The sequence below is a fragment of the Spea bombifrons genome, chromosome 4, assembly GCF_027358695.1.
Source record: "Spea bombifrons isolate aSpeBom1 chromosome 4, aSpeBom1.2.pri, whole genome shotgun sequence".
Classification (NCBI taxonomy): Eukaryota; Metazoa; Chordata; class Amphibia; order Anura; family Pelobatidae; genus Spea; species Spea bombifrons.
In genome coordinates, this window is record NC_071090.1 from 111071278 (window position 1) to 111097869 (window position 26592).

The window sequence follows — 26592 nt, forward strand, 5'->3', positions numbered from 1 at the left end:
AATTGGAAAGAGCAGGATCCTCGTTTTCCTTCAGGACCGCAATATCTTAACTTGAGTTCATGTTATTGTTAATTTAATATACTGATAACTCCACAAAATATAATATAACATAAAGGATATCACTCACACTCTCTTCCTTATCTATATAGCAGCAAAAACAATTTGCAGAAATATTTATCTGGAATCACGGGTCTTTTCTGCATCAGTTCCTTCTGGCAGAGTGAAAGTGTAAAATGTCCTGTATATATATGATCTTCAGGTGCTATCCCACTGTTCTCTCTTAGTTCAGTCCAGTTCTTTTAGTCCAACCTATGAAAATGCAGTAAGATTGTGTAGAAATCCATATCATTCATCAGCATAAATGGGAAGTCATGTCCTCCATAGTGCATTCTATGATCTGTAGTCTGTTTCTATAGTAACATGAGGTATGAGCGCTACCAGCGTTTTAGTTTAAGTTAGCACAATGAATGTTTGCAGACTTTTATACCATTTTCAGGATGAGGAACATTCATCGTCATGACCCTAGAGATGACTTTATATAAATCACTATGGTAATGACCCTTGTGTGCAATTAAAGATTTCAAGGAGATAGTTTTAGTTTTCTATTTTTTTTAATCTTGAATTACTTTCAAGTGCTTTACTAAACAAGTTACTTTTAGTGATATTTTTAAAATGTGTAAAAAACTCTTTAAAGAATGTTCAGATTGGTTACATTTTTGTTGTATGTTCACAGATAATGGAGTGTAACATTCTCCAATGCTACTAAACCAGGAATGGACTTAGTTACTGGTGTCTTGGTGCAGGATATCACATCCACCCACATACATCAATGCTATATACTAACAGAAGCTCTAACATTAATAATAGTGGTAGTAATAGAAGCAGTACTAGTAAAAAAAAGACTTAACATTAGTGTTGATGTTAGGAAAATAAGTAGTAGTAGCAGTATACTTACTAGTAGTAGTACTACTAGAGAATAATTACTATTAGTAGTAACAGAAGAAGTACGAACAATAGCAGTAGTAGAATTAATATACAAGCAGTGGTAGCAGTAACATTAACAGTAGTTAGTTATGTTAGTAGTGATATTACTAGTAGTTGTAGTAGTAGATGAAAAAAATAAGAGTAGCAATAGCAATGCAATTAAAAGAGGTGGTAGAATACATAGTAGTAATTGTAGAATTAATAGTTGTACTAGTAGCAGTAGTTGTAAGTAATAGTAATACACAATAGTAATACACAGTATTGATGATAGTAGTAGATTTCGGAGTAGTAGAATTAGTAGCGTTTAGTACTAGGAATTGTAGTAGTAGGAATAGTAGTGGTTTGCATAATGTTAGTATTAGTAGTAGAATTAGAAGTTTAGTATGCTAATTAGCAGTGCTATGAGTAGTACTAGTAGAATTAGCAATACTACTACCGGTAGTATTAGCATTATTATTAGTAGTAGTAGTGGAAAGAGTAATAATATTAGAATTAGTGTTAGAATATCAACACTAAAAGGAGTAGCAATTGCAGTTGTAGTAGATTTAATAATGGTAGTAGTAGTAGTAATAGAACTGATAAAAGTAGTAGTATAAGTAGTAGTAATGGAATTATTAGCTGTAGCAAAATTACTACTACTAGTCACATAATTAGTAGTTATAGTAATAGAATTAATGGAGACTATCGTAGGAGTAGTAGCAGACTTTCACTCAGGAGTTGAAACAAGTCACCTTATGGCTAGCTTTTCACCTCTTCTGTACCTGTGACTTCCACAAGGCTGGTATGGACACTTTGCTAATCCTCATTTAAAAACAACATCAATGACCTGACCAAAAGTTTACAAACATGCCTCAGACATTTAACCCCTTCAGGACCGGGATTTTGATACTAAGGTGGCGCTAAAACGGTGCCGTTTTTGCTATGTCTTTCTTCAACTGTAATTTCTCTCTTATCAATTGGTGCACCCACACAAATCATATATTGTTTTTTTCAGCACAAGTAGGACTTTCATTTGAAACCATATTAACCTGGGTAGTAAATTGTTTTGTTTGGAATAAACTGGAAAAAGTGGGTAAAAAATAAAAAAAATGCATACAAATTGTACACACATTGAACCAATGGGAAAACATTATCCAAAATATATTAGCTAACTTGTCCTGATTTGGAAACCACCCAATATGGCCAGGATTTTCATCTATTTTGAGCAGTATAGGGCAAATATTGCAAGACATGCATCACGTTTATAAAATGTATTTTTTTTTTTTTCAAATTTGGCATGGTAGGCTAATAAGTGCAATGGTTGATTATCCCCCCAAAATTCTATGTTTATGAACAGTAGATAAATCAAGGTGTACAACTAGGGTCATTTTGACACTTTTCAAACAAGGATTTTATCGCCAATTGCTGCTAAATTTTGAGGTATTTTTATATTTTTTTGGATTTTTTGCATATGTTGCAATGCTGCTTTAGATTTCATATTATATTTTGTATAGAATATGTGCAACTGCAGAAAAAAACACCAAATTGTGTTCACTAAAACCCTGGGGTTCCGACAAGGCCTCACATGCATGGTTCATTCATTTTTTGAGGAAGCTATGAGGGCAAAACTGGAACATGCGCATTTTAATTTTCAAATTTGGAAAAGTGCAACAGTGGAAGAAAACACCAAATTTTATTCACCAACATCCTCTGATTCCAACAAGGCCTCACATGCATTTTTTGAGGAAGCTATGAGGCCAAAACTGGAACATGCGCACATTTTTAGAAATTGGTTTGCTGGGCCCATAAAAGTATATGTTTATGAACAGCAGACAAGTCAAGGTGTTCAGCTAGGGTAATTTTGACAGTTTTAAGGCTTGTTGTGACAAGTTTAGGCCACGGACGTTGATCAGGGAGCCCGAGCAATAATCAGTGACTTAAAATGTCACCGACAAGTGATCAGTGATTATCAATATTTTTTTCCACAAATACCCTAGATGACCCCTCTCTCTTTCTAAGGGTCATCCAGGGGCTGCCATAATGATCAGATCACTCCTATTGGCCAGTAGTGATCTGATCATCATCAGCCGACTTACTAAACTCACAGCATTTGACCTGGAAGCAACCTGGGCTTTCAGATCAGTGCTGTTATTTTTTTTGATATTTTTTTTTTTACTTTTTCAATGCTGATGCTCCATCAGCATCCATAGAACCCTCTCCCCCTGTCCCTGGGACGCAATTGCTGGTCTATAGACCAGCCATTACAGCGAGGAGTCTCTTTGATGACTCCTGTAGTGTCAGGATTCACCCAGCCTACCAGGACTATGCACTCATTTTTCACTACTTATTGACGCTCATGTTGTTTTAAACCACTAGTGGCCGCCCCTCTCTCTCTGGAGCACCCAGACCTCGTTATTGCAAGCAGCTGGGCCTTGTTACCTGGATTACCCTCCCTTTATGAACCTGCCCTTCAGTCAGGGCCTTTGTATTGAAGTCTGTGGACCTTTCTGCTGTGGCTCTGCACCTGTACCGTTCCTGGTTACCTGCTTTGTGTCCTTTAAAAAAAAAAAATTTTAATCAATATTACAGGATTTTGTCCAAATTATTCTTTATATAAGAAATAGAAAATTGCAGTAAGCAGAGATACGGTGGAGTAAAACAAACTTAACCCAAACAGTTCACTCTACAACCTCAAACGCTATCTACAATCACAGTTAGGTTTAAGGCCTCTAACTTTCCTAAGCGGGTTACGTAACCCCCTGGACTACTCCATAGTAACACAAAATCCTAATTATATTAAGGTGAAGTTCAATGTAGAGCACAAACATAAGTGATATTTCATGTTTAATCTGTGTAAATTGTTACAGTTCTAATGCAAAATTTGCACCTTTTTACCCATTCTTGTGATGTTTACTATCATTTGGAAAGCATTCCAATTGTTTAGGTCTTCTAATTGGTTAGTCATGTTTGCTTCCATGTAATAGGTCAACTCATGCATGGACACTCTTTCATTTAGATATTTTTTTTCCAATGATTGGAGATGATTTTTAGCAAAGCTCCCTTAATCTCCTGATTCCTTAGACTGTATATAATTGGGTTTAAAAATGGAGCCCCCATACTGTACAAAAGAGATATAACCTTATTGACATTAAGAAGATGTCCTTTGGCAGGGGCCATGTAGACAGCCATTAGAGTCCCGTAGTATGTACTCACTACGATCAGGTGAGAGCTACAGGTGGAGGCGGCTTTCTCTTTACCACAAGATGCAGAAATTCTTGAAATTGTGGTAAAAATTGAGACATACGTGAACAGAATGAAAATGAAAGGGCATAGAATAATAAGAATGAGCAAAGAAAAGTGTATAAGTCCAAACGTGATGTGTTTGGAGCAAGACATCTCCAAGAGGGGAACAAGATCACAAAAATAATGATCAATGACGAGGGGGCCACAAAACTTTAAACTTCCTACAAAGAAAACAATGAATAGCATTATTATAAATATGGCAGCCCAAGCCCAAAGAGCCATTTGGGTCTGAAGCTTAAGATTCATGATAGAAGAGTAATGTAATGGACGGCAGATGGCTAGATATCGATCGTAGGACATCACTGTTAGAAGAAGACAGTCTGTACCTGTTGAGATCCCATAAAAGTAAAGCTGTGTGATGCACCCTATTATGGATATTAGGCTTCCTCCATTACTTATTACATGGAGCATGTTAGGGACTATGTCTGTGCTAAGCAGTATATCTGACAATGATAACTGAGTGAGGAAGAAATACATGGGAGATTTTAGACTCTGAACATTTGTCACCAGTATAATAATCATCACATTCCAAACTAATGTCAAAACATAGATTACGAGGCATAGAGCAAATACCACAGGCTTAAACGTTTGGAGGTTCTGGAATCCTAGAAGCATGAAATATGTCATCATGGTTTGGTTCATTTCACAATTATCCTGTAAGAGACAGTACTAATTTAGTAAATTGATAAGGAACATAATAATTTACTAGTCTCTACACATTATACAGTGCCTGATGTTCCTGAGTGTGCAACTCCTGGCAGGACACTTATATCATCCTGCATATAAAAAAACATGCACACTATAATAGTTCTTTACATAAACAAATAATTATGGTCCATCTAGTCTACTGTTTTTTTTTCGATCTGTAAAGACTCAAACATTAATCAGTCCATTGATCTTATACAGTATTCAGAAGCCATATGCCTATCCCATTCGATTCTCTTGCTCATTCTTTCACTTTTACGTCTTAGTGAAGTAAATCTCCCTTATGTTATGTCTAAGACTCTGACTTCTATTTTTAGATTATGACTTCCTGTCCTAACATGTCTCCTCTTTGGAAATATACTCCTCTTGTACTTTATGTATTATGTTAGCCCTTACTCATATGCCGAATTTCCATATATGCATCATTCTCCTGTGAAATATGTTGCAAGACTTTGTTTTCTAAGAATGAATCTCACATCTTACAGCTGTGAAGTAAGCTCCCTACCTACCTACTCAATTGGAAAGAGCAGGATCCTCTTTTTCCTTCAGGACCGCAATATCTTAACTTGAGTTCATGTTATTGTTAATTTAATATACTGATAACTCCATAAAATATAATATAACATAAAGGATTTCACTCACACTCTCGTCCTTATCTATATAGCAGCAAAAACAATTTGCAGAAATATTTATCTGGAATCACAGGTCCTTTCTGCATCAGTTCCTTCTGGCAGAGTGAAAGTGTAAAATGTCCTGTATATATATGATCTTCAGGTGCTATCCCACTGTTCTCTCTTAGTTCAGTCCAGTTCTTTTAGTCCAACCTATGAAAACGCAGTAAGATTGTGTAGAAATCCACATCATTCATCAGCATAGATGGGAAGTCCTGTCCTCCATAGTGCACTCTATGATCTGTAGTCTGTTTCTATAGTAACGTGAGGTATGAGCGCTACCAGAGTTTTAGTTTAAGTTAGCACAATAAATGTTTGCAGACTTTTATACCATTTTCAGGATGAGGAACATTCATCGTCATGACCCTAGAGATGACTTTATAGAAATCACTATGGTAATGACCCTTGTGTGCAATTAAAGATTTCAAGGAGATAGTTTTAGTTTTCTATTTTTTTAAATCTTGAATTACTTTCAAGTGCTTTACTAAACAAGTTACTTTTAGTGATATTTTTAAAATAGGTTTTAAGTAACTCTTTCAAGGATATTCTTGCTGGTTACATTTTTGTTATATGTTCACCGATTATGGAGTGTAACATTCTCCAATGCTACTAAACCAGGAATGGTCTTAGTTACTGGTGTCTGGGTGCAGGATATCACATCCACCCACATACATCAATGCTATATACCAGTGGTGTCCAAGTTTTTTCTGCAGTGGGCCACTTCATCAGAACTGTATACGTGTGAGGGCCGCACTCATTTTTCACTGTGAGAAAATATGACCTTTAATAAAATATGCAGATTAAAATAAAGTAAATGACACAAAACCTTTACTTTTCCTCTCACTGATTTCTGGGCCTAGAAAGTTTTGTGACTACAAATTCAGGATTCTGGATAAGTAAAAATGAAATAGTTCTATTTATCCTAGGGATGCACCAAAACGAAAATTCTGGACCAAAACCGAACATTCAGGGTTCACTTAGCCGAAACCGAAAACGACCCCCCCACCTTTAAAAATAATAAAAAAATCCCACACTTTTAATAAAAGTAAGTTACACACCAAAATTGTACAAAAAATGTAATAACAATGTTAATTGTTATGATAGGAGATTATGGCTGACTTAGCATGATAGGAGTGTCAACAATCATATATAAATTAATATTGTTATTAAGAGCATATATCACAGTCCCATCATACCTAGGTTCCAGCGCTTCCATGCTATCACATCACACACACACACTAATTCATTCATTCACAAATGCATTCCTTCAATCACACATACTCATTCAAACACCCTCCCCCACCCCCTTACCTGCACTGCAGCTCTCTCGATGCCGCTCACAGACTTCAGCAGGGGGCGCGGCCTCCCTCTGCATTCTCTTGTACTGCACAGAGGAAGCAGGACTGGAGCAGAGTCATGTGATGTCACGTGAACCCTGCTGAGTTCCGCTTCCTCTGTGGAGTACAAAAGACCCTCCCACATGTAAGCAGCAGGGCTCTTATGATCCTGGTTGCCCTGGTTGTCAATCTCACACGGGCCGCACCTCGAGGTGCCGCAGGATGCATTTGGCCCGTGGGATACATGTTGGACGCCCCTGCTATATACTAACAGAAGCTCTAACATTACTAATAGTGGTAGTAATAGAAGTAGTACTAGTAAAAAAAAGACCTAACATTGTTGTTGATGTTAGTAGTAGCAGTATACTTACTAGTAGTAGAGAATAATTAGTATTAGTAGTAACAGTACCAACAATAGCAGTAGTAGAAATAATAGACAATTAGTGGTAGCAGTAACATGAATAGTATGATAGTTATGTTAGCAGTGATATTATTACTAGTAGTTGTAGTGGTAGACAAAAAAAATGAGTAGCAGTATTGCTAATGTGGCAATAACATTGCAATTAATAGAGGTAGTAGACTAAATAGTATTAATTACGGAATCAATGGTTGTAGTAGTAGCATTAGTAGTTATAAGTGACAGTAATACACAATAGTAATACACATTAGTGGTGATAGTAGTAGATTTTCGGAGTAGTAGAATTAGTAGCATGTAGTGGTAGGAATTATATTAGTAGGAATAGTAGTGGTTTGCATAATGGTAGTATGAGTAGTAGAATTAGTAACTGTAAGAGTAGATTTAGAAGTTTAGTATGTAAATTAGCAGTGGTATGAGTAGTACTAGTAGAATTAGTAATACTACTACTAGTAGTATTAGCATTATTATTAGTATGGAAAGAGTAATATTTAAATTAGTGTTAGAATATCAACACTAAAAGGAGTAGCAATTGCAGTTGTAGTAGATTTAATAATGGCAGTAGCAATAATAAAACAAATAAAAGTGGTAGTATAAGTAGCTGTAGTAATGGAATTATTAGTAAAATTACTACTACTAGTGACATAATTAGTAGTTATAGTAATAGTAGAATATTCAATATGGTAGCAGACTTTCATTCAGGAGTGGAAACAAGAGACCTTATGCCTAGCTTTTCGCCTCTTCTGTACCTGTGACGTCCACAAAGCTTGCCAAGGAAAAAAAGTCTCCTTGTATGGACACTTTGCCAATCCTCTTTTAAAAACATCAAATACGTGACCAAAACTTTATAAACATGCCTCAGACATTTAAAGCATCCATGGAATAGTTAATCAGAAACCCAGTAAGAATGAGGTGGGTTCCCATATTGTACATCTCCATAAATTACAACTCCCTCCTGTGCACCTATCATATATGTGTGCATTGTGGTGGTGCAAGGGTTCCTCTCTTATACTGACACACTTATATAGCGTTCAAAGCCATTTGAATATGCTTTAGTGGTCACTCTGTAGGAAATGTTTTTTTTTACCCAACTCAATAGAGTCCATGGTTCAATTTCCTTGCAAACATTTTGTTCAAAATGTATTACAATTAGCCCCATATGTACGGCAAATATAAATAGATTTTCTACCTTACACTAAACACAGTTATCAAGGCTGGTACTTTAGCATTGGATTATGAGCTCTTCTGGTGGCCCCTTGTTCTCAAGAAACTTGAGGAACATAAGCCCAGGTAATGAACATGATGTGTAGCTGCCTACAAGGAACAATTAAAGAGGGAGATAAAACCCTGGGGTAGTACAGAGTAGACTTGGGCACCAGGGGGCTCTTCGTCTTCGTCTTCGTCTTTGTGTTCGTCTTCGGCCAAAAAAAAATCTTCGTATTCCGTGAATATTCGTGGACATTCTTCGTGTTCGTTTTTTCTTCGTTTTTCCGGTTAAGGGGTTAATAGGGGGTTAACGCGTACCGCAGCAGCCAGGAGTTTAAATGTCCGTATGAGCAACTCTATTGGTCGCCAGCAGGGGGCCTCCTGCTGGCGACCAATGAGCTCACTACCATATATGCCTAATATATTCTCGGGCAGAATATTATGCTACTTAATGTATCTAACCAACAGAGGGCAGCATTCTGTCCGAAGATATATTAGCCATATGTGGCAGTGTGCTCATTTGCATTTATTCAAATAAAATATATTCCCATGATCCTTTCATGTAATGGTTTATTACAAAAAAACCCCAAAATAAATAGAAAAAAAGAGTTGCAAGTTCGACAGAATTAATGTCCGCGAGTGCTGACATTTAACTGTTGCAGCGGGGAGACCAGCGGATCATGGGAATATATTTTATTTCAATAATTAATAAATGAAAATGAACACACTGCCACATATGGCTAATATATCTTCGTACAGAATGCTGCCCTCTGTTGGTTATACACTGAGTAGCATAATAACTTATTAAGCTACTCAATGTATCTTACCAATAGAGGGCAGCATTCTGTCCGAAGTTATAAGTTATATGCTATGCCCTTTAACCTATGGATTTCTGCTCCTGTTATGCAACGCAGCATCGCAGGGGTTAACGGGAGCGGAAATCAGGAGTTAAAAAGGCTGTGAGAGTGAGCCTATTGGTCACCTGCAGGGTCTTCCTCTGGCATCAACCAATTGGTTAACCCCTGCGATGCTGCGTTGGATAACGGGAGCAGAAATTCGTAGGTTAAAAGGCCGTGCAAGCGACCAATAGGCTCACTCGCACGGAAGGAAGGAAGGAAGGAAGGAAGGAAGGAAGGAAGGAAAGAAAGAAAGAACGAAAGAAAGAACGAAAGAAAGAACGAAAGAAAGAACGAACGAACGAACGAACGAACGAACGAACGAACGAACGAACGAACGAACGAACGAACGAACGAACGAACGAACGAACGAACGAACGAACGAACGAACGAACGAACGAACCTGGGACCCTGCTGCAACAGTTAAAAGTCTGTGCCAGCGACCAACAAAGTCGCTGGTACGGACATTTAACTTAGCATAATAACTTATAACTTCGGGCAGAATGCTGCCCTCTATTGGTAAGATACATTGAGTAGCTTAATACGTTATTATGCTACTCAATGTAAAACCAACAGAGGGCAGCGTTCTGTCCGAAGATATATTAGCCATATGTGGCAGTGTGTTCATTTTCATTTATTAATTATTTAAATAAAATATATTCCCATGATCCGCTGGTCTCCCCGCTGCAACAGTTAAACGTCCACACTCGCGAACATTAATTCTGTCGAACTTGCAAACTCTTTTTTTCTATTTATTTATTTATTTATTTTTTTGTATTAAACTATTACACGGAAGGATCATGGGAATATATTTTATTTGAATAAATGCAAATGAGCACACTAGCATATATGGCTAATATATCTTTGGACAGAATGCTGCCCTCTTTTGGTTAGATACATTAAGTAGCATAATAACTTTGGATTTCAAGCATATAGAACAATGCTACTTAATGTATAACCAACAGAGGGCACTCGCGGACATTTAACTGTTGCAGCAGGGAATATTAATTCTGTCGAACTTACAAACTCTTAAAGTGATGGGTCTGTAAGCATTCGTGGGTCGTTCTTGGGTTTTTGAAAAAAAGGATAGTCCTAGATTGCGTAGGTGATCGCTCACAATTATTTCATTGTAAAACCCAGCTAAATTGGGTTTTTATGTGCGGCAATGATAATTCGTAAAACCCCGCGGTGAAGCTTTTCGGACCTAGAGACTTAAATGACAAAAATAAACTATTACCATCAATTTTTTAAAACATTCTTTATAGTATTTTTTCACACCTACCTAAAACTTCACAATCTGCCTAATACAGCACTGAATATGTTAGAGTGTCAGCTCCGCTGGATAGCGAGTCGGATATAGTGACAACATCAGGGATTGGTGGGCCTCGGATCAATCCACCGAGCAGATGTATTGACAGTCTTAAAACGGCAGGAATCAGTTAATATACAGAAAGGTGAACAGGTGACCATATTGTGTAATGTCATTCCTTTCAAAAGTAAATTGTAGTAAAGGTAGCCATTGCAAAATTAACCCCTTAATGACAATGCCCGTACATGTACAGGCTCAAAATGCATTGTTTTCCATGGGTTTAGGGACCGCCCATTGTCCTTAAGGGGTTAATGTCATCAGCAAAGGTTGGTTTGGTTGGGAGCAAGATATGTGAGTTTGAGCTCACTTTTTGATGGGTCTAGAATCGATGCTGGTTAATGAATAGACCTCCAAATGCTTTCAACGTTGAGGATGTTGTTTTTTTTAATGAAAATCTGTTTAAACCCTTTTTTTTCAGTCTAAAGAGAAAACAACGTTTATGATGCAATTACGTTGAATGGTCCAGCTGCACATTATCTCTCCTGTGTAATGTTCTTCCCTAGTGTTCCTACACAGAAATGACATCAGTCTTTGCTTTGGGTTTTGAAAAAGGTATAAAGACCTCTGGAGCGTGTATAGCAAACGGAGTGCACTGATATTCTGTCCGTTGGATGGTAGAATAAAAGTGTAGGATTTTTTAAAATTTATCTGCTTAAGGTAAGTTCCCAAATTTGCTTTCACAGTTTATGGTGAGAAGTGGAAACCCCTTTTTGTACTGATGTCTAGATATTTCATGCCAACTGAGATGTAATCAGAAATTATCCTTAAAACTTTTTCTGCAAGTTGCCACATTTCAAAAGGGTCCTTTTCAGAAGTTCTTTGAAACAACGCCATCGGTCTTTGGAAGCCTACTTTGGATAGCTCCACAGATAGCGTAGGTCTTGAACTGGCCAGTGAATCTACCAGTGGCTTTGTCAACCTCTGCGATATTCATTTGGATGGAAGCATGGTCCTTAGCTCCAATAATCCTGTTGCTTGCAGAGCATTTACGAGGGACATACAAGTCCACGATCTGCATTTTCTGGAGTAGATGTCAGGCAACGACCTCCTGCTCGCGGTAATGGCTGACACGAAAGAGAACGTTCCCCTTCATGTTAATCCATGTTTCTATTCTTCTATTGTAGTTGTTGTAACTATGTGTGCTTTGCCTATCGCTGAAGTTCACTTCTTTAGATATCTAGTTCTTATTTTCTATTTATTTATCTTGAATATTGGGTGGTAGGGTGAAAGCTGGAGGTTAGGTGGAAGTGAGTTGCAGAGGTATGGGGCAACATGAGTGAAGTCTTGTAAGGTGGAATCGAGTAGAGGAATATTTTGTTATAAAGGCATAAATGTACGGAGACAGTAAAGGGTTTCATAGGGAGGCAAACGTGTGTTGTAAGCAAGATAAGCCTAGCAGCATAATTTTGGATAGATTATAGAGGAGAGAGTTGAGACCGAGGAATACCAACCAGTAGAGTGTTGCAATAGTCAAGGTGGGAAATCAAGGAATTATGTGTGCCTTTTTGGGTTAGGAATTGGTGAATCTGTGAATTCTATGTTTTTTAGGTACAATTGGCAAGATCTAACAATGGAATTGAAGGTGAGGGATGAAGAAAAGGTCTGAATCCAAGACGACTCCAAGGGATCGGGCCTGGTTAATATGAGAGATACTCATGTTGGAGATTGATAATTCAGGTACTCAAATTCAGTTTGAGAAAGATTAAGTTTAGGTAGTGCTGTGGCATCCAGCATGAAATAGCAGAGAAGTGGTTGGTAATATAGGACACGAGGACAGCGATCTGGGGCAGACAGGTAAATTTGAGTTTCATCTGCATATAAATGATAATGGAAGCCAAAAAAATTGATTCGTTTTCCAAAAGATGAGGTATAAGAAGATGACAGCAGAGGCCAAGGAACTGATCCTTGAGGGAAGCCAACAGAAAGTGGAAGAGGTGCTGATGACCTGCCAGAGAAGGAATGGTTAGACAGTTATAGCTCTCTCCTGGATCTCCTCATATCTTGTATACCTATAGAAAAAGGTGAGTCAAGAAGGTGGTAATTAATAGTATCTATTATTTATAATATAATTATTATTATACTATATTATAGTATTATTTTTATTATTACATAACAAGAAGGGACATTTTTATTGCCCAAATAACTCGACAAACCCATGCATTGGTGGTATCACTGTACCAGGGAGATGTTGCTGAACACATATTGTGGTGTTTCACTGTGGTTTATACCAGGAGCTGTAAATTCATACATAAAGTACAATGTGCATGGGAAAACACAAAGAATACTACAGCAAAAATTGGTGCATGGAAAAAGTGAAAATGCCAGCATTTGGGCTGTGTGCCTTTCGTACCCTTCCAAGTGGGCTGTGTGCCTTTCGTGCCCTTCCAAGTGGGCTGTGTGCCTTTCGTGCCCTTCCAAGTGGGCTGTGTGCCTTTCGTGCCCTTCCAAGTGGGCTGTGTGCCTTTCGTGCCCTTCCAAGTGGGCTCCCTGCCAAAAGACTTATTACCGGTATTTATTTATCCTGCCAAACGTCCGGTTTCTTGCTTACAGACTGTATTACCCTTATTTGCTTGTCCTGTCATATACATACAATACATTGCATTACCTAGATTTCTGCTTGTGGTGTCTTTGTTTGCATAATCATGCATCGTGGGTTACAGACCGAACCCCAAGTCCTGACATCCCCAACCAACCTAACAAACCCATCCATGGGTGTTATTACTCTACTCAGGAGATGTTTCTGAACGCATATTGGGATGTTGTTTGGCAGTGATTTACACCAGGAACTGACCGGTTTCAAATATGTCCCAAATAACACATGGGGGCAGAATTACCAGATTTGAAAAAATGGTTTTAAAATAGCAATATGCTACTTGTACTTACTGCTCTATAACTTGAAGAAAAAAAAACATGAATACATAGGATGTTTTTAAACTCAGGACAAATAGTAGAATCTATTTAGCAGTTTTCCATTAGTACATTTGTACATAAGTAAACGATTTTTCAATAAAAGTCATTTTTTTAAACAAATTATATGATCAATTAACCCTTCTTGTTCTGAAAAAAAACCATCTAATTTGTGTGGGTTCACTAAATGGGAGAGGAGTAAATTACAGCTAAACACAAGCACTGTGGAAGTGTTAAAACAGCCATTGTCATGAAGGGTACAAAAATAAAATAACTTCAATCAACAACATGTTTCTTAATACATAAAAGTTGTAGGGGGAGGGGAGGGGAGGTAAAACTAATAGTAACTTATACTGAATATTACATTTTTCTTTTCTCTTTTTTTAGGCTATGTTTCAACTCAATATAACAAAAATGACTGATTTCCCAATTTTGGGATTTCAGGACCTCCAGATTTTTGGTCCAATGATATCTGTTCCATTCCTTTTGATCTACATCTTGACGTTGGTTGGAAACCTACTGATTATTGTGTTGGTAGTTAAGGTTCAAAGCCTGAAATCTCCCATGTATTTCTTCCTCACTCAGTTATCATTATCTGATATCCTGCTCACCACAGACATTACTCCTTATATGCTCCATCTTATCATTAACGGAGGAAGCACGATATCTATTACTGGCTGCCTCACACAGTACTTTTTCTATTGTGTTTCAGGTGCCTCTGAATGTTTTCTTCTCGCAGTGATGTCCTATGACCGCTATTTGGCTATTTGTTGGCCGCTCCATTACACCTCAATCATGAATCTAAGGCTCCAGTTACAACTCATCCTTTGCTCATGGCTTGTGGCCTTTATCATAATGCTATTTGCTCTTTCACTCATGTGTAATTTGAAGTTCTGCCCCAATGTTATTGATCATTATTTCTGTGATACAGCACCTATTATGGAGCTATCTTGTTCAGATCATACCTTTCTTGATATTACTTTTTTTATGATCGCTATTATTGTCACTCTTATCCCATTTCTCTTTACAGTTTTCACATATATCTCCATTTTTATGACCATTTTTAAAATTTCTTCCCACACTAAGAAGCAGAAAGCCTTCTCCACCTGTGGCTCTCATTTGACTGTAGTGAGCACCTACTATGGGACTCTAATCACTATTTACATGGTTCCCACCAAAGGTCAATCATTTAATGTTAATAAGGTGATATCGCTCCTATATACCTTAGGAACTCCATTTTTCAACCCTATTATATACAGCCTCAGAAACCAGGAGATCAAGACAGCCTTGGTGAAAGGCTTCTTGGCTCTGTGCCCAGAAGGCCGAGTGACACTAGCTCCCAAAAGATGATTATTGGGGGGGGGTATGATTGCTCTGTAGAATTTGAATAAAGAATATTTTGAAGCGCTAGTTGCATGGTTATGAAAAGTCTAAACTACTGCATCCCTAGTGGATGATTTGTATATCTGTTTAGTGTGGGTGGTTGCAAGTTGGCTAAAACTGCAAGTTTGCAGCATCAAATTAGCACATAAAAAAAATAAAAAAGCAACTCTCATAGACCTGCATGCAGGAGATACGAGTGTTTGAGAGTTGAAAAAAACAAGCAATTGCAATTCTCTGCATAGGTAGCAGAAACTCTAGAGAGGAGAAAGGCCAAACAACCCAAAAAACTGAACTGTAGATGGCATAGGCAGAAACAAGGTCTCAACCAGCCAGGCTAGGAACCAAAGGACAAACAGGTAACATACGCAAACAGAAGGCAACAGGAGAGTTGTAGGTTGCAGTCGGGTCAGAAACTGAAAGCTCGCTGGACATGAACCAAAGCCAAATTAGCAGACAAGCGCTGCGGTCACAGGAACAGGCAGAGTCAGCAAACAAGACATGCTCACCAAATTGACTAGAAGAACTCACCAACTGACACCATCAAACGGGGCCTACAATCTGGCTTACTCATGGCATGGTGCATGTGGGGAAAATGGCAGAAGGAGCTGACCATCATGCTCAGAAATTCAATAATTTGTTGCCTGTGACTTGAATGTGAATTGAACCCCCCCACACACACACACACAAACAAAAACACAGATAAAAGTACATCAAATAAACATTTACAAAGAAAACAAATTCAATCTGTGGGGGGCATTTGATGCCATGCTTTTTCTGACCTAGATAATTAAAGAAAGTAGTCATTAGAAGAGGGTTGTGATGTAAAAGGGTTGACAGTGTGATAAAGACATGTTCTTATGAGGGTTAATTACCCTCACACCAACAAACAAAGGGTTGGCTGTTGAGAGAAGAAAATGCCCCCCACAGTAACCCACATTCCACTGCAAATGGCATAGAAATGAGGAGGAGGCATGGCGTGGAGTCCATAGGGCAAAATACCCATCCTAGGTTCTTTAATCATCCTTGTGACATTTGGTACATTAGGAGCATGCAAGATTACCAAAACATAACACTGATCAAAGATTGACACATCTACTACAATAAATCATCCATCGGGATCCAATAGAGTGGAACGTGTGTTATATCGTAGTAATTTGTGGAACAGAACAGCCGTACCCCTTGACCTGGAAAGGCCTGGGAGGTACTAATACATTCAGCTATTCAAGGACCCCATAGTGAGCTATTACCGGTTGCCTACATTTTGCTAACACCATTTTGCGTTTTAATGGACCTCACCCCTTCGCACCAAGGGAACTCAGATGGAGGGGTAGAAAGATTTTAGGGTTTTTTGTAACTTTATTCCCCGCATGGGGCATGGATTGGAAAAGCAGAGGAGCACAGGATGAGGTTTGTGTTCCTAAAGTTTTATCTTGACTTTTAACACCCCTCACTCAACTTTTTGATGGATGTAGAATTAATGAATAGATCTCCAAATGTTTTGAGTGAAAATCATTTTTTGAAGCCGAGTTTTAGGCTAAAAAACTCTTTTATTTTGCTAATGCAATTAATGTTCCCAGGTCTGGTTCCAGCTCTCTCCTGTGTAATACTCGTCCCTAGTGTTCCTACACAGCAATGATGTCATTCTTTTCTATGGATTTATAAAAAGGTATAAAGACCTCTGGAGCAGGTAAAGCAAATCGATTGCACTGATATTCTGTCTGCTAGATTTCTCATTGCATCTTTCTATCCAGTTGTGTAACGGCACGGATCGGGATTATGGTAAATTTACTAATCTGCTTTCTCTGTAGTTAAAATAATTCCATTTCCAGGCTAACTGGACGTTTACTTGAAGGCTTTCAAGACCAAGTTGTTGGGTCTCTTCCTCTGGCATTAATGAAACTAAAACAGAATTTCCTAAATACCAAAGCACAGAGCATCTTTGATCAGTCTACTCCCTGCTTAGAGGGGCCATAAAACCTTTTGACCCATGCCAAGGTACCAGATGTTAGCAGGGATATGTTAGTTGTAGTAATATAGTGTTTGTGAAAGGATTATTCATTTGTGAGGTTGCATCGAGAGATCAATTCTCCATCTCCAATGAAGACAGTGAGTAGGGCATTAAACCGGCGTATCAGTTTGACCTCCCATATTTTTCTCTCCCTCTGGATGCAGAACAATCCCACCACTACCAAGATCTTCATATCCTGTATATTGTGCCCAGGTTGACAAAAATGTTTTCCAACAGGTGTATCAATTTTATTCTGGTATTTACTATACTTTTCTCCTGTTTTTCCATGGCAAGCACAGTACAAACCTTTTGACAGTTTATGGTGAGAAGGGGAAACCCTTTCGTGTTGTACTGAAGTCTAGAGATTGGATGCCGACTGGTATAATCAGCAATTATTATCCTTAAAAGATTTTTAGAATTGTTATCCTAAGACTAAAAGGTATGTCCCTTCTTTAATGGTTATCCATGCTTTTACTCTTCTTCTGTAGGTGTTGAAACTATCTAAAGGCATACAGAGGTCTCAACAAGTGGTGGGCATTTCAGTAGTAACCTGTAGGCACCAATGATGGCCAAAAGACCTACCTTGTGTGCTTTCCCTATCACTGAAGCTCAATTATGTAGATATCCAGATATTTATTTTTTTAATTTTGGGTGGTATGGTGAAATTAGGTGGAATTGATTTTCAGAGGTATAGGGCAACATGAGTGAAGTCCTGCCAAGCAAAAGAAAGAGGTGGTAAGCGAGGAGGAAAGCCTCAGCCCATGGGAAGAATATTAGGATTGAGTAGGGGAATGTTTTGTCATGAGGGCAGAAATGTATGAAAGAGCAGTATTATGGAGGGCTTTATGTGTTGGTGCAAGGATTTTAAATTTAATTATTAAGGTAATAGGGCGCCAGCGGAGGATTTCACAGAGTGGGGAAGCAGAAGAACAGCTGGGTTTAAGGAAGATAAGCCTAGCAGTATTATTTTGGATAGGTTGTAGGAGTTGAGAAGGAGGAATGCCAACAAGACGTTGGTTTGAGTCCAAGATGTCTCCAAGGCATTGGGCCTGGTTAATATGAGAGATAGTCATGTTAATGGAGTTTGAGAATTCAGGTACTGGAGTGGAGATGGGAGAGTTCAGTTTGAGATAGATAAAGGTTAGGTTAGGTGAGACTGTATCCCATGGTTATGTTGCACTTTATTGGCAAGTGTTTACTTATTTTCATGACCTGTGCATTATACATTTATTGTTGGATTCCATTTATTGTTTATAATATATATGTATATTAGACATGTGCAAATGGGTCAAAAAACGATTTAGTATTAATTTCTTGGTTCATTTTTTGGCCCATTCGTTTCCAGGTAATAAATTTCATTCTCTGCCGATTTTGTTTCAGGAGAAAATTCAGGGGGGCCTTTTTGATTCGGGAATTTAATTTGTTGCCCTTCGTTCATTCACTCTCATTCCCACTCTCATTCTCGTTCACTCTCTAAATGTTTACCTACCTTCTCTGCCAACCATATCCGCTCCTGCATCATCCTATGCATTTTCCGTCTTTATATTCAATCTTCAATGCTTAATCTGCTATCTTCTTTGTTTGTCTGCATCTCTGTGGACATAACTCGGAGGCCACCTTCGCCAGAATGGCAACCTCCCTGATCCCCCCTGCGGTATAGAGGATGCATAGACTTATGGAAGGGAACCAATTAGTCAGTTATACATCCCCATACAACACTTTATCTGGGCTAGTCAGCAATATGTAAAAATGAAATGCCTTGGAAAGCATGGCTGATGTGCTCACCCTACTTCTTCAGACTTATTTGAGTGATTTGTACCCCACACTCCAGGACTTAAGATCTGCTCTCATATTCCTTTTTTCAACTCAATTGTAAGCCAAAGTTAATTAAACAAGATGTTCTTAATATCCTAAAAGTTCTAGGGAGTGGAAGGTAGGACTAATGGTAACTCATACTAAATATATTTTCTTTTTTTTAGGCTATGTTTCAATTTAATATGACAAAAGTGACTGAATTCCCAATTCTGGGATTTCAGGACCTCCAGATTTTTAGTCCGATGATATCTGTTCCATTCCTTTTGATCTACATCTTGACATTGGTCGGGAACCTGCTGATTATTGTGTTGGTCCTGAAGGTTCAAAGCCTGAAATCTCCCATGTATTTCTTCCTCACTCAGTTATCATTATCTGATATTCTGCTCACCACAGACATTACTCCTTATATGCTCCATCTTATCATTAACGGAGGAAGCACGATATCTATTACTGGCTGCCTCACACAGTACTTTTTCTATTGTGTTTCGGGTACCGCTGAATGTTTTCTTCTCGCAGTGATGTCCTATGACCGATATTTGGCTATTTGTTGGCCGCTCCATTACACCTCAATCATGAATCTAAGGCTCCAGCTCCAACTCATCCTTTGCTCATGGCTTGTAGCCTTTATGATAATTCTTTTTGCTCTTTCACTCATGTGTAATTTGCAGTTCTGCTCTCATGTTATTGACCATTATTTCTGTGATTTAGCACCTATTCTGGAGCTATTTTGTTCAGATCATACCTTTCTTGATATTACTTTTTTTATGACCGCTATTATTGTCACTCTTATCCCATTTCTCTTCATAGTTTTCACATATATTTCCATTTTTATGACCATTTTTAGACTTTCTTCCCACACTAAGAAGCAGAAAGCCTTTTCCACCTGTGGTTCTCATTTGACTGTAGTAAGTATCTACTATGGGACTCTAATCACTATTTACATGGTTCCCACCAAAGGTCAATCATTTAATGTCAATAAGGTGATATCGCTCCTATATACCTTAGGAACCCCATTTTGCAACCCAATCATATACAGCCTCAGGAATCAAGACATTAAGACTGCCATGATGAACGGCTTCTTGGCTCTGTGCCCAGATGGCCAAGTGACACTAGCGCCCAAGAGATGATTATTGGGGGGATATGATTGTTCTGTAGAATTTGAATAAAGTATATTTTGAAGCGCTAGTTGCATGGTTATGCACTGCACACGTCTAAACTACTTCATCCCTATTGGGGGATTTTTATATCAGACATGTTTATTCACTTTAGAGTGGGGGGTTGCAAGTTGGCTAAAACTGCAAGTTTGCTGCATCAAATTCCAGTAAGTTGGACAAAAGGCCAACTCACATTAACACTTATAAAAATAAAAAACAACTCTCATAGACTGGCCTGCAGGAGCTACGAGTGTATGAGAGCTGGAAAAAAGCAAGCAATTGTAACTCTTTAAGCAGGTAGCAGGAATCCTGGACAGAAAAAAGGCCAAACTAAGGAGTAGGATGGTCGGAATTAAACAAGAAAGTCAACTGTAGATGGCGTAGGCAGAAACTAAGGTCAGGGACTGTGGGACAAACAGGTTAGGTAGTCAAACAGTAGTCAACAGGTTTAGCCACCAACACCATATTGAACATGAACCATCCTAAATTAGCAGACAGGTGCCGTGGTCACAAGAACAGCCTGAGTCAGGAACCAAGAAGCGCTCACCAAATTCAGTGGAAGAAGACATCAACTTACCCCAAGAAAGGGGGCCTACAATCCATCCATGGTGGATGTGGGAAAAGTGGAAGAAGGAGCAAAACATCCTAAGAAATTCAGGGATTTGAGTTAATGTGAATTGAAACTCCTACATACAAGCAAAAATATAGATAAAAATACATAAAATAAATGGTTAAAAAGAAAAACAAATCTCTCTGCGTTGGCATGGACCACATTTCATGCCATACTTGCATTCCCTGACCGATAGAATGGAAGAGGGTTGTGATGCAAAAGGGTTAACAGTGTGATGAAGACATGCTGGCGTGAGGGTTACTTGTTAAGGAAGCAACTAGTGCAAGATGAAAGTCAGTAAATTTGCTGTGATGAAAGCAACCACATGTTTTAGATAAGATTTAATGAGTATGCTTTGGCAGGCAGCTTATCATAGACTTCCTAAAGATATAAAAGCGGGCCCCTTCCAGAAATGGTGAGACAAGGATCGATCTACTGTGCCTGACAGGCAGGAAGGGGCAGGCAGGAAGGGACATGAGCAGAATTGGTTTCATTCCTCTTCCATTGCTGGCTATTATGCATTTATTTTGATTTGGTTGATAAATGATATGCATGAAAAGTGCCATCTCTGTATCCTCAAACCTGTTAACCCCTGCCTGCCCACGCAGGTGTGTGCAGTCATGAGCTAAAAAAAATGTTTTCATTAAATAGTAAAAATGTTTCTACGTACTTGACCTAGCTCTGAGTATCCCTCGTAGGAAGGAATTGGCTACCTGTAATGTTTGCTAGGAGTATTTCATTAATACTCCTAACCCCAAAGGGTTGGTTGACGTGGTTGACAAAAGTGCCACACAAGGGTAATTTAATTTTACTGTAAATAGGATGGGATGATGAGACGGTATGGCTGGAGTCCGTAGGACAATACACCTAGCCTAGGTTCTTTAATCATCCCCAACCTGCACAAGACAGAAGAACAGGAGGCGATTACTGTATCCCCATGGTTAATGGGGGATATGGTTGACCCACATTTGTTTGTTAAGGTGAGTAGGGGCTTGCAAGTCACATCCCCGATCATGTAAAGGATAATATGAAAACGGAGACTGTTGGCCAATTCACATCTACTCTATGATGTTTCCCAAAAATTCTTGCAATCGTGAGATTCCCGCCGATACTGTTGTTGACCATCATTTTATCCAGAATGGCTTTGTTTTTTGTTTTTTTTATGGCATTCCATTTTCTAGGGCTACATTTTCAAGAATACTCAAGAGGCTTCCTTTCATCATGAGAAGTAAATCCACAGAGAATGGACGCTAATTGTACCCAAGTGGGCTTAGGAAAGAAAGGTTTCCTCAAAATGTATTCAGTAATTCTTCAAAATTAAAAAGTGATACAATTTGAACAAAAATAGTCGTTAAAAAAATAAGTCCTAACCTTAGAATACAAATGTAAAGAAAGGATGTTCATGCGCCACCTTTTTATTCCCAATGATGTCCACAAATGGTTATTCATTCACTTTTAACTGGGGATAAAGGGAATATTTGGGCAATGTGCCTCATCCAGATTAATTGTATTACTGATCAGGTGGTTTTTTTGTTTTTACATTTTTAATAATTGTACAAAAATATTTTTAAAAAATATTGGTTATTTATTCGACTAATAAACATTACTTATTAACCCGTTTAGAACAAAAGCATTTTTACACTTATGAACAGCATTTCTGTTTTTGAGTCTTTGTTCACTTTTCTTTTTTTACTTTTGTAAATATTTCATTTTTTTTAAAAGAATTTTTATTTTTTTATTTTATTTGACCGGTGACCTAACTTAAGATGCCATATGGCATTCATATATTTATTTTAGAGGGGGGAAACTACATACATTTTGAATTTTGAAGAAAAGAAGAATGCAGATACAGAAACAAAGGTAGAGCGAATCAGAAGGAGCCACGGAACTGAGGATAAGGAGGATTGTAGAAGTGAAGAAGGGAAACAGAAACACGGAAGTGGTTGCCGGAGATGGTAGATAGATGAGAGGGAGTAAGAGTGAGGAAAAAACAACGAAATTCAAATGAAAATTCAGACCCTTCTCTTCATTTTTGTTTGTTTTGTTGGGGATCCCTCCTCATTTTCAGACATTTGTAAAAAATTAAGAAATGTTAAAAAAAATGTTAAAATTAAAATTAGTGCGAGTCTGAATGCACACGTCTAGTTGTTACTGTTTTACTTTAATCTTTCTCTAATCTCCCGTCATCTCATTATCCTATATTTTGAAATATAGCATTTTACGGCAGATAAGAACCATTTATCCCATCTACCATTGTTCCTGCTATAAAAACGTAATCAGTTCTTGGTCTCAAACAACATCCAACAACAAGTATGCTTAGCTGTTAACCTTTGTATGATTTTTCTAATGCTTTCTAACAGTTTTGTTTTGTTTTTGTTTTTTTTTACATCCAGCTAATAATCTCAAGAAATCACAAAAAGGTTTATTATTAAATGCTAAGGGTTTTGGTTCCAGCTGCGTATCATCCCTCCTGTGTAATACTCGTCCCTGGTGTCTCTACACAGAACTTATGTCATCCTTTTGTGTGGATTTTGCCAAAGGTATAAAAACCTCTGCAGCGTGTAAAGTGAACTCATTGCACTGAGGTTATGTCTGCCGGATTCTATCACAAATGAGTCATATCTTACATTTTTCATTTGTTTTTTATACATTTGCCAAATTTCTTTAATCTTCTTGTGTATCAGAAAATACCAGGCTTACGGTGAGTTTACCGGTGGGCTCGTATCGCTGATGGTGAGTTTTAGTCGTGTGTAGAGATTGGATGCCAACTGAAATTGAATAAATAATAAAGATACTTGAAAAATATTTTGACCAAGGATTTAGATTACTTTTTTCTTGTTAACCCCTTAAGGACAATGGGCGGTCCCTAAACCCATTGAAAACAGTGCATTTCAAGGTCATTAAGGGGTTAATCCATGTTTTTATTCTTCTACTGTAGGTGGTGAAACGACTTAGAGCTCTTTCAGTAAATAATGCCCCAAAGGCACCAGTGACTGCCTGTGTTTTGTCTCTCTGTCTATTAATAAATATTATTAGTTACCCCCGTTACAGACGGCTCTCTCGTTATAAAGCAACATAATCTGAAACATTATTTGCATCCTAAAATATTAACTAAATTTTGTTGATTTTAAAAATAATTTTACATACAAATATCAAAAACAAAAAAAAGTTTGCCTTTGTTGTTAATAATAATAAAAATAATACTAATAATAAGATATAAATTATTAATATATAAATAATACATGTATTATAATTATTATTTAGGAGATTTATACATGAGTCTTTTATGATGATGATTATCTATCAGCATACATGTATATTTAAGGTATTTAGCGATTATTTAGTTCATTTCTACATCATACAATATTATAGAGGTAGTGTGTGTATGTATATAATTATGACTGGCAAAGAATGTATGTGTGTAGTAATCACAGAGCGGATGATTGCGGGATAATATAAATATTGAGCTCAATAAAATACTTGTTTCCTTTCTTTTTGTTTTTTTAGGCCATGTTTAAACTCAATACAACAAAGGTGACAGAATTCTCAATTTTGGGATTTCAAGGGCTCCAGATTTTCAGTCCACTGCTATTTGTTCCATTCTTTTTGATCTATACCTTGGCAGTGGTTGGGAACCTGCTGATTATTGTGTTGGTGCTGAAGTCTCATAACTTAAAATCTCCCATGTATTTCTTCTTCACTCAGTTATCAGTGTCTGATATTCTGCTGACCACAAATATAGCCCCTTACATGATCCATCTAATAATTAACGGAGGAGGCAAAATATCTGTTGCTGGCTGCATCATTCAGTATTTCTTGTATGGTTTTTCAGCTGCTGCTCAGTGTCTTCTTCTCACAGTGATGTCCTATGACCGGTATTTAGCCATCTGCTGGCCACTCCGCTACACCTCCATCATGGATCAAAGGCTTCTGTCCCAACTGGTCCTCTGGCCTTGGCTTCTAGCCTTTATGGTAATGGTGATTACTGTTTCACTCATGTGTAATTTACAGTTTTGTGGTCCCAATGTTATTGACCATTACTTCTGTGATATAGAACCGATTCTAGAGCTGTCTTGCTCAGACCATTCCATTGTTGACATCACATACTTTATCTTTGTTATTCTTTTTACTATTGCACCATTTTTCTTTATTGTTTTCACATATATATCAATTTTTATCACTATCTTTGGAATTCCTTCCAGCACTGGGAGGAAAAAAGCCTTCTCCACCTGCAGCTCTCACTTATCTGTAGTGAGTACCTACTATGGGACACTAATCACTATTTACATGGTTCCCATCAAAAGACAATCATTTAATGTCAATAAGGTTATATCTCTCCTATATACCCTGGGGACCCCATTTTTCAACCCTATTATATACAGTCTCAGGAATCAAGAGATTAAGACTGCTTTGGTGAGATGCTTCCTGGCTCTGTGGTCGAGTAATGCCAAGATAAGCATATGAAAGAAATAATTGATGACAATGGCTGAATTTATTTTTTGTGCCCTTCGTGACAATTGCTGTTTTAACATTTCTGCGGTGCTCATGTTTAGCTGTAATCTTCTCTCATTTACTCTCTTTTTATTTATTGTTTTTTTTTAGGACAGGAAGGTCTTTCTTTAGGTGCCATTATTTAGGTGCAAGTTATAAGGCAAAAGGTTTTTGTGTTTTTTAATCTGTGTTTTTTAATCTTTTACAATCTGGTCATTGTGTCTCCATGTGCTATTTGTTGAAGTTCAACCTCAATCAAACCTTATACTTTTGAAAACTAGACACCCCAGGGTATTTCAAATGCTAGTATTTTAACTCTTTGCATGCACTAATTCTACCTCCAGCCTTGTCAAACCTTGTGGAAATAATTTTTTGGCATTTGTTTTTTGGACACACATTTTACTCAGGTATGAATTTACCGCTCATGGTATACCTGACTGTCAATAACACCCCGATATGTGTTCAACAACATCTCCTGAGTACAATGATGCCCCCATGGATGGGCTTTTCAGGTTGTCTAGGAGTAACCGGCCACATTTTTAACATATGCAACTCAGTTTTCCATCATGGAATTTTGACATGTTCAAAATTTACCCCCCATGTTCTATTTGGAAAATCTTTTAATCTAGCCAATTCAATTTACCCCATCAAATCATCTATGTTTGAAGACATCCCCAGGGTATTAGAAATATTGGTCTTTTAACACTTTCCATGCATTTCTACTACAAGCCGTAGTCAAAGTTTGTGGTAGTAATCTTTTTGCATTTTTTTCCCCCACATACATCGCTCATAGTATATGTCACTGTCAAACAACACTCCAATATGTGTTCAGCAACATCTCCTGAGTACAGAGATACCATCCATGCATAGGTTTGTCGGTTTGTTCGGGGACTAAAAGACCACATTTGGAAAGCGCGCAAATTTCAACATTTTGACATGTTGAACATTCTGAAAACATATCCTATTTGGGAGATCTTTGAAGTCAGTCAGTTCAGTTTACCCCATCAAGTCATAAACACCCCAGGTTATTTCAACTGCTGGTATTTTAACCCTTGCCATGCATTAATTTTACCACCAGCCTTTGTCAAACTTTGTGGGGGGTTTGTGTGTTTTGTTCTCATATATTGTACTTCAGGTATGAATTTACCACTCCTGGAATATGTCACTCTCAAACAACACTCCGATATGTGTTCAGCAAAAATGTTTTATATATTTTGTTGGAACTGCAACATTGAAACAATGTACAAGAGTATTAAATAGAAGAAACAGAACATTAATGCACATGCGGCGTTGAGTACCAATTATTCCCTGGCAAGGTCCGCACTACCTTTATGGGTGCAATAGAGTTCAGAAAACGCT

General features: G+C 37.8%; 2 protein-coding genes across 2 annotated transcripts; both read left to right on the plus strand.

The window, feature by feature from the left end:
- Window positions 1–19220: 19220 nt before the first annotated feature.
- LOC128491731 (olfactory receptor 6C4-like) lies at window positions 19221–20105 on the plus strand. The gene has a single exon (XM_053464046.1). The coding sequence runs from the start codon at window positions 19221–19223 to the stop codon at window positions 20103–20105; it is 885 nt and encodes a 294-aa protein (XP_053320021.1).
- A 4147-nt stretch (window positions 20106–24252) lies between these two features.
- On the plus strand, window positions 24253–25206 carry LOC128491732 (olfactory receptor 11A1-like). The gene has a single exon (XM_053464047.1). The coding sequence runs from the start codon at window positions 24253–24255 to the stop codon at window positions 25204–25206; it is 954 nt and encodes a 317-aa protein (XP_053320022.1).
- The last annotated feature ends 1386 nt before the right edge of the window (window positions 25207–26592 follow it).

What these genes read in the sequence shown, in the direction of transcription:
- LOC128491731 (XM_053464046.1), top strand. Translation starts at nt 19,221, where the DNA reads ATGATATCTGTTCCATTCCTTTTGATCTACATCTTGACATTGGTCGGG.
- LOC128491732 (XM_053464047.1), top strand. Translation starts at nt 24,253, where the DNA reads ATGTTTAAACTCAATACAACAAAGGTGACAGAATTCTCAATTTTGGGA.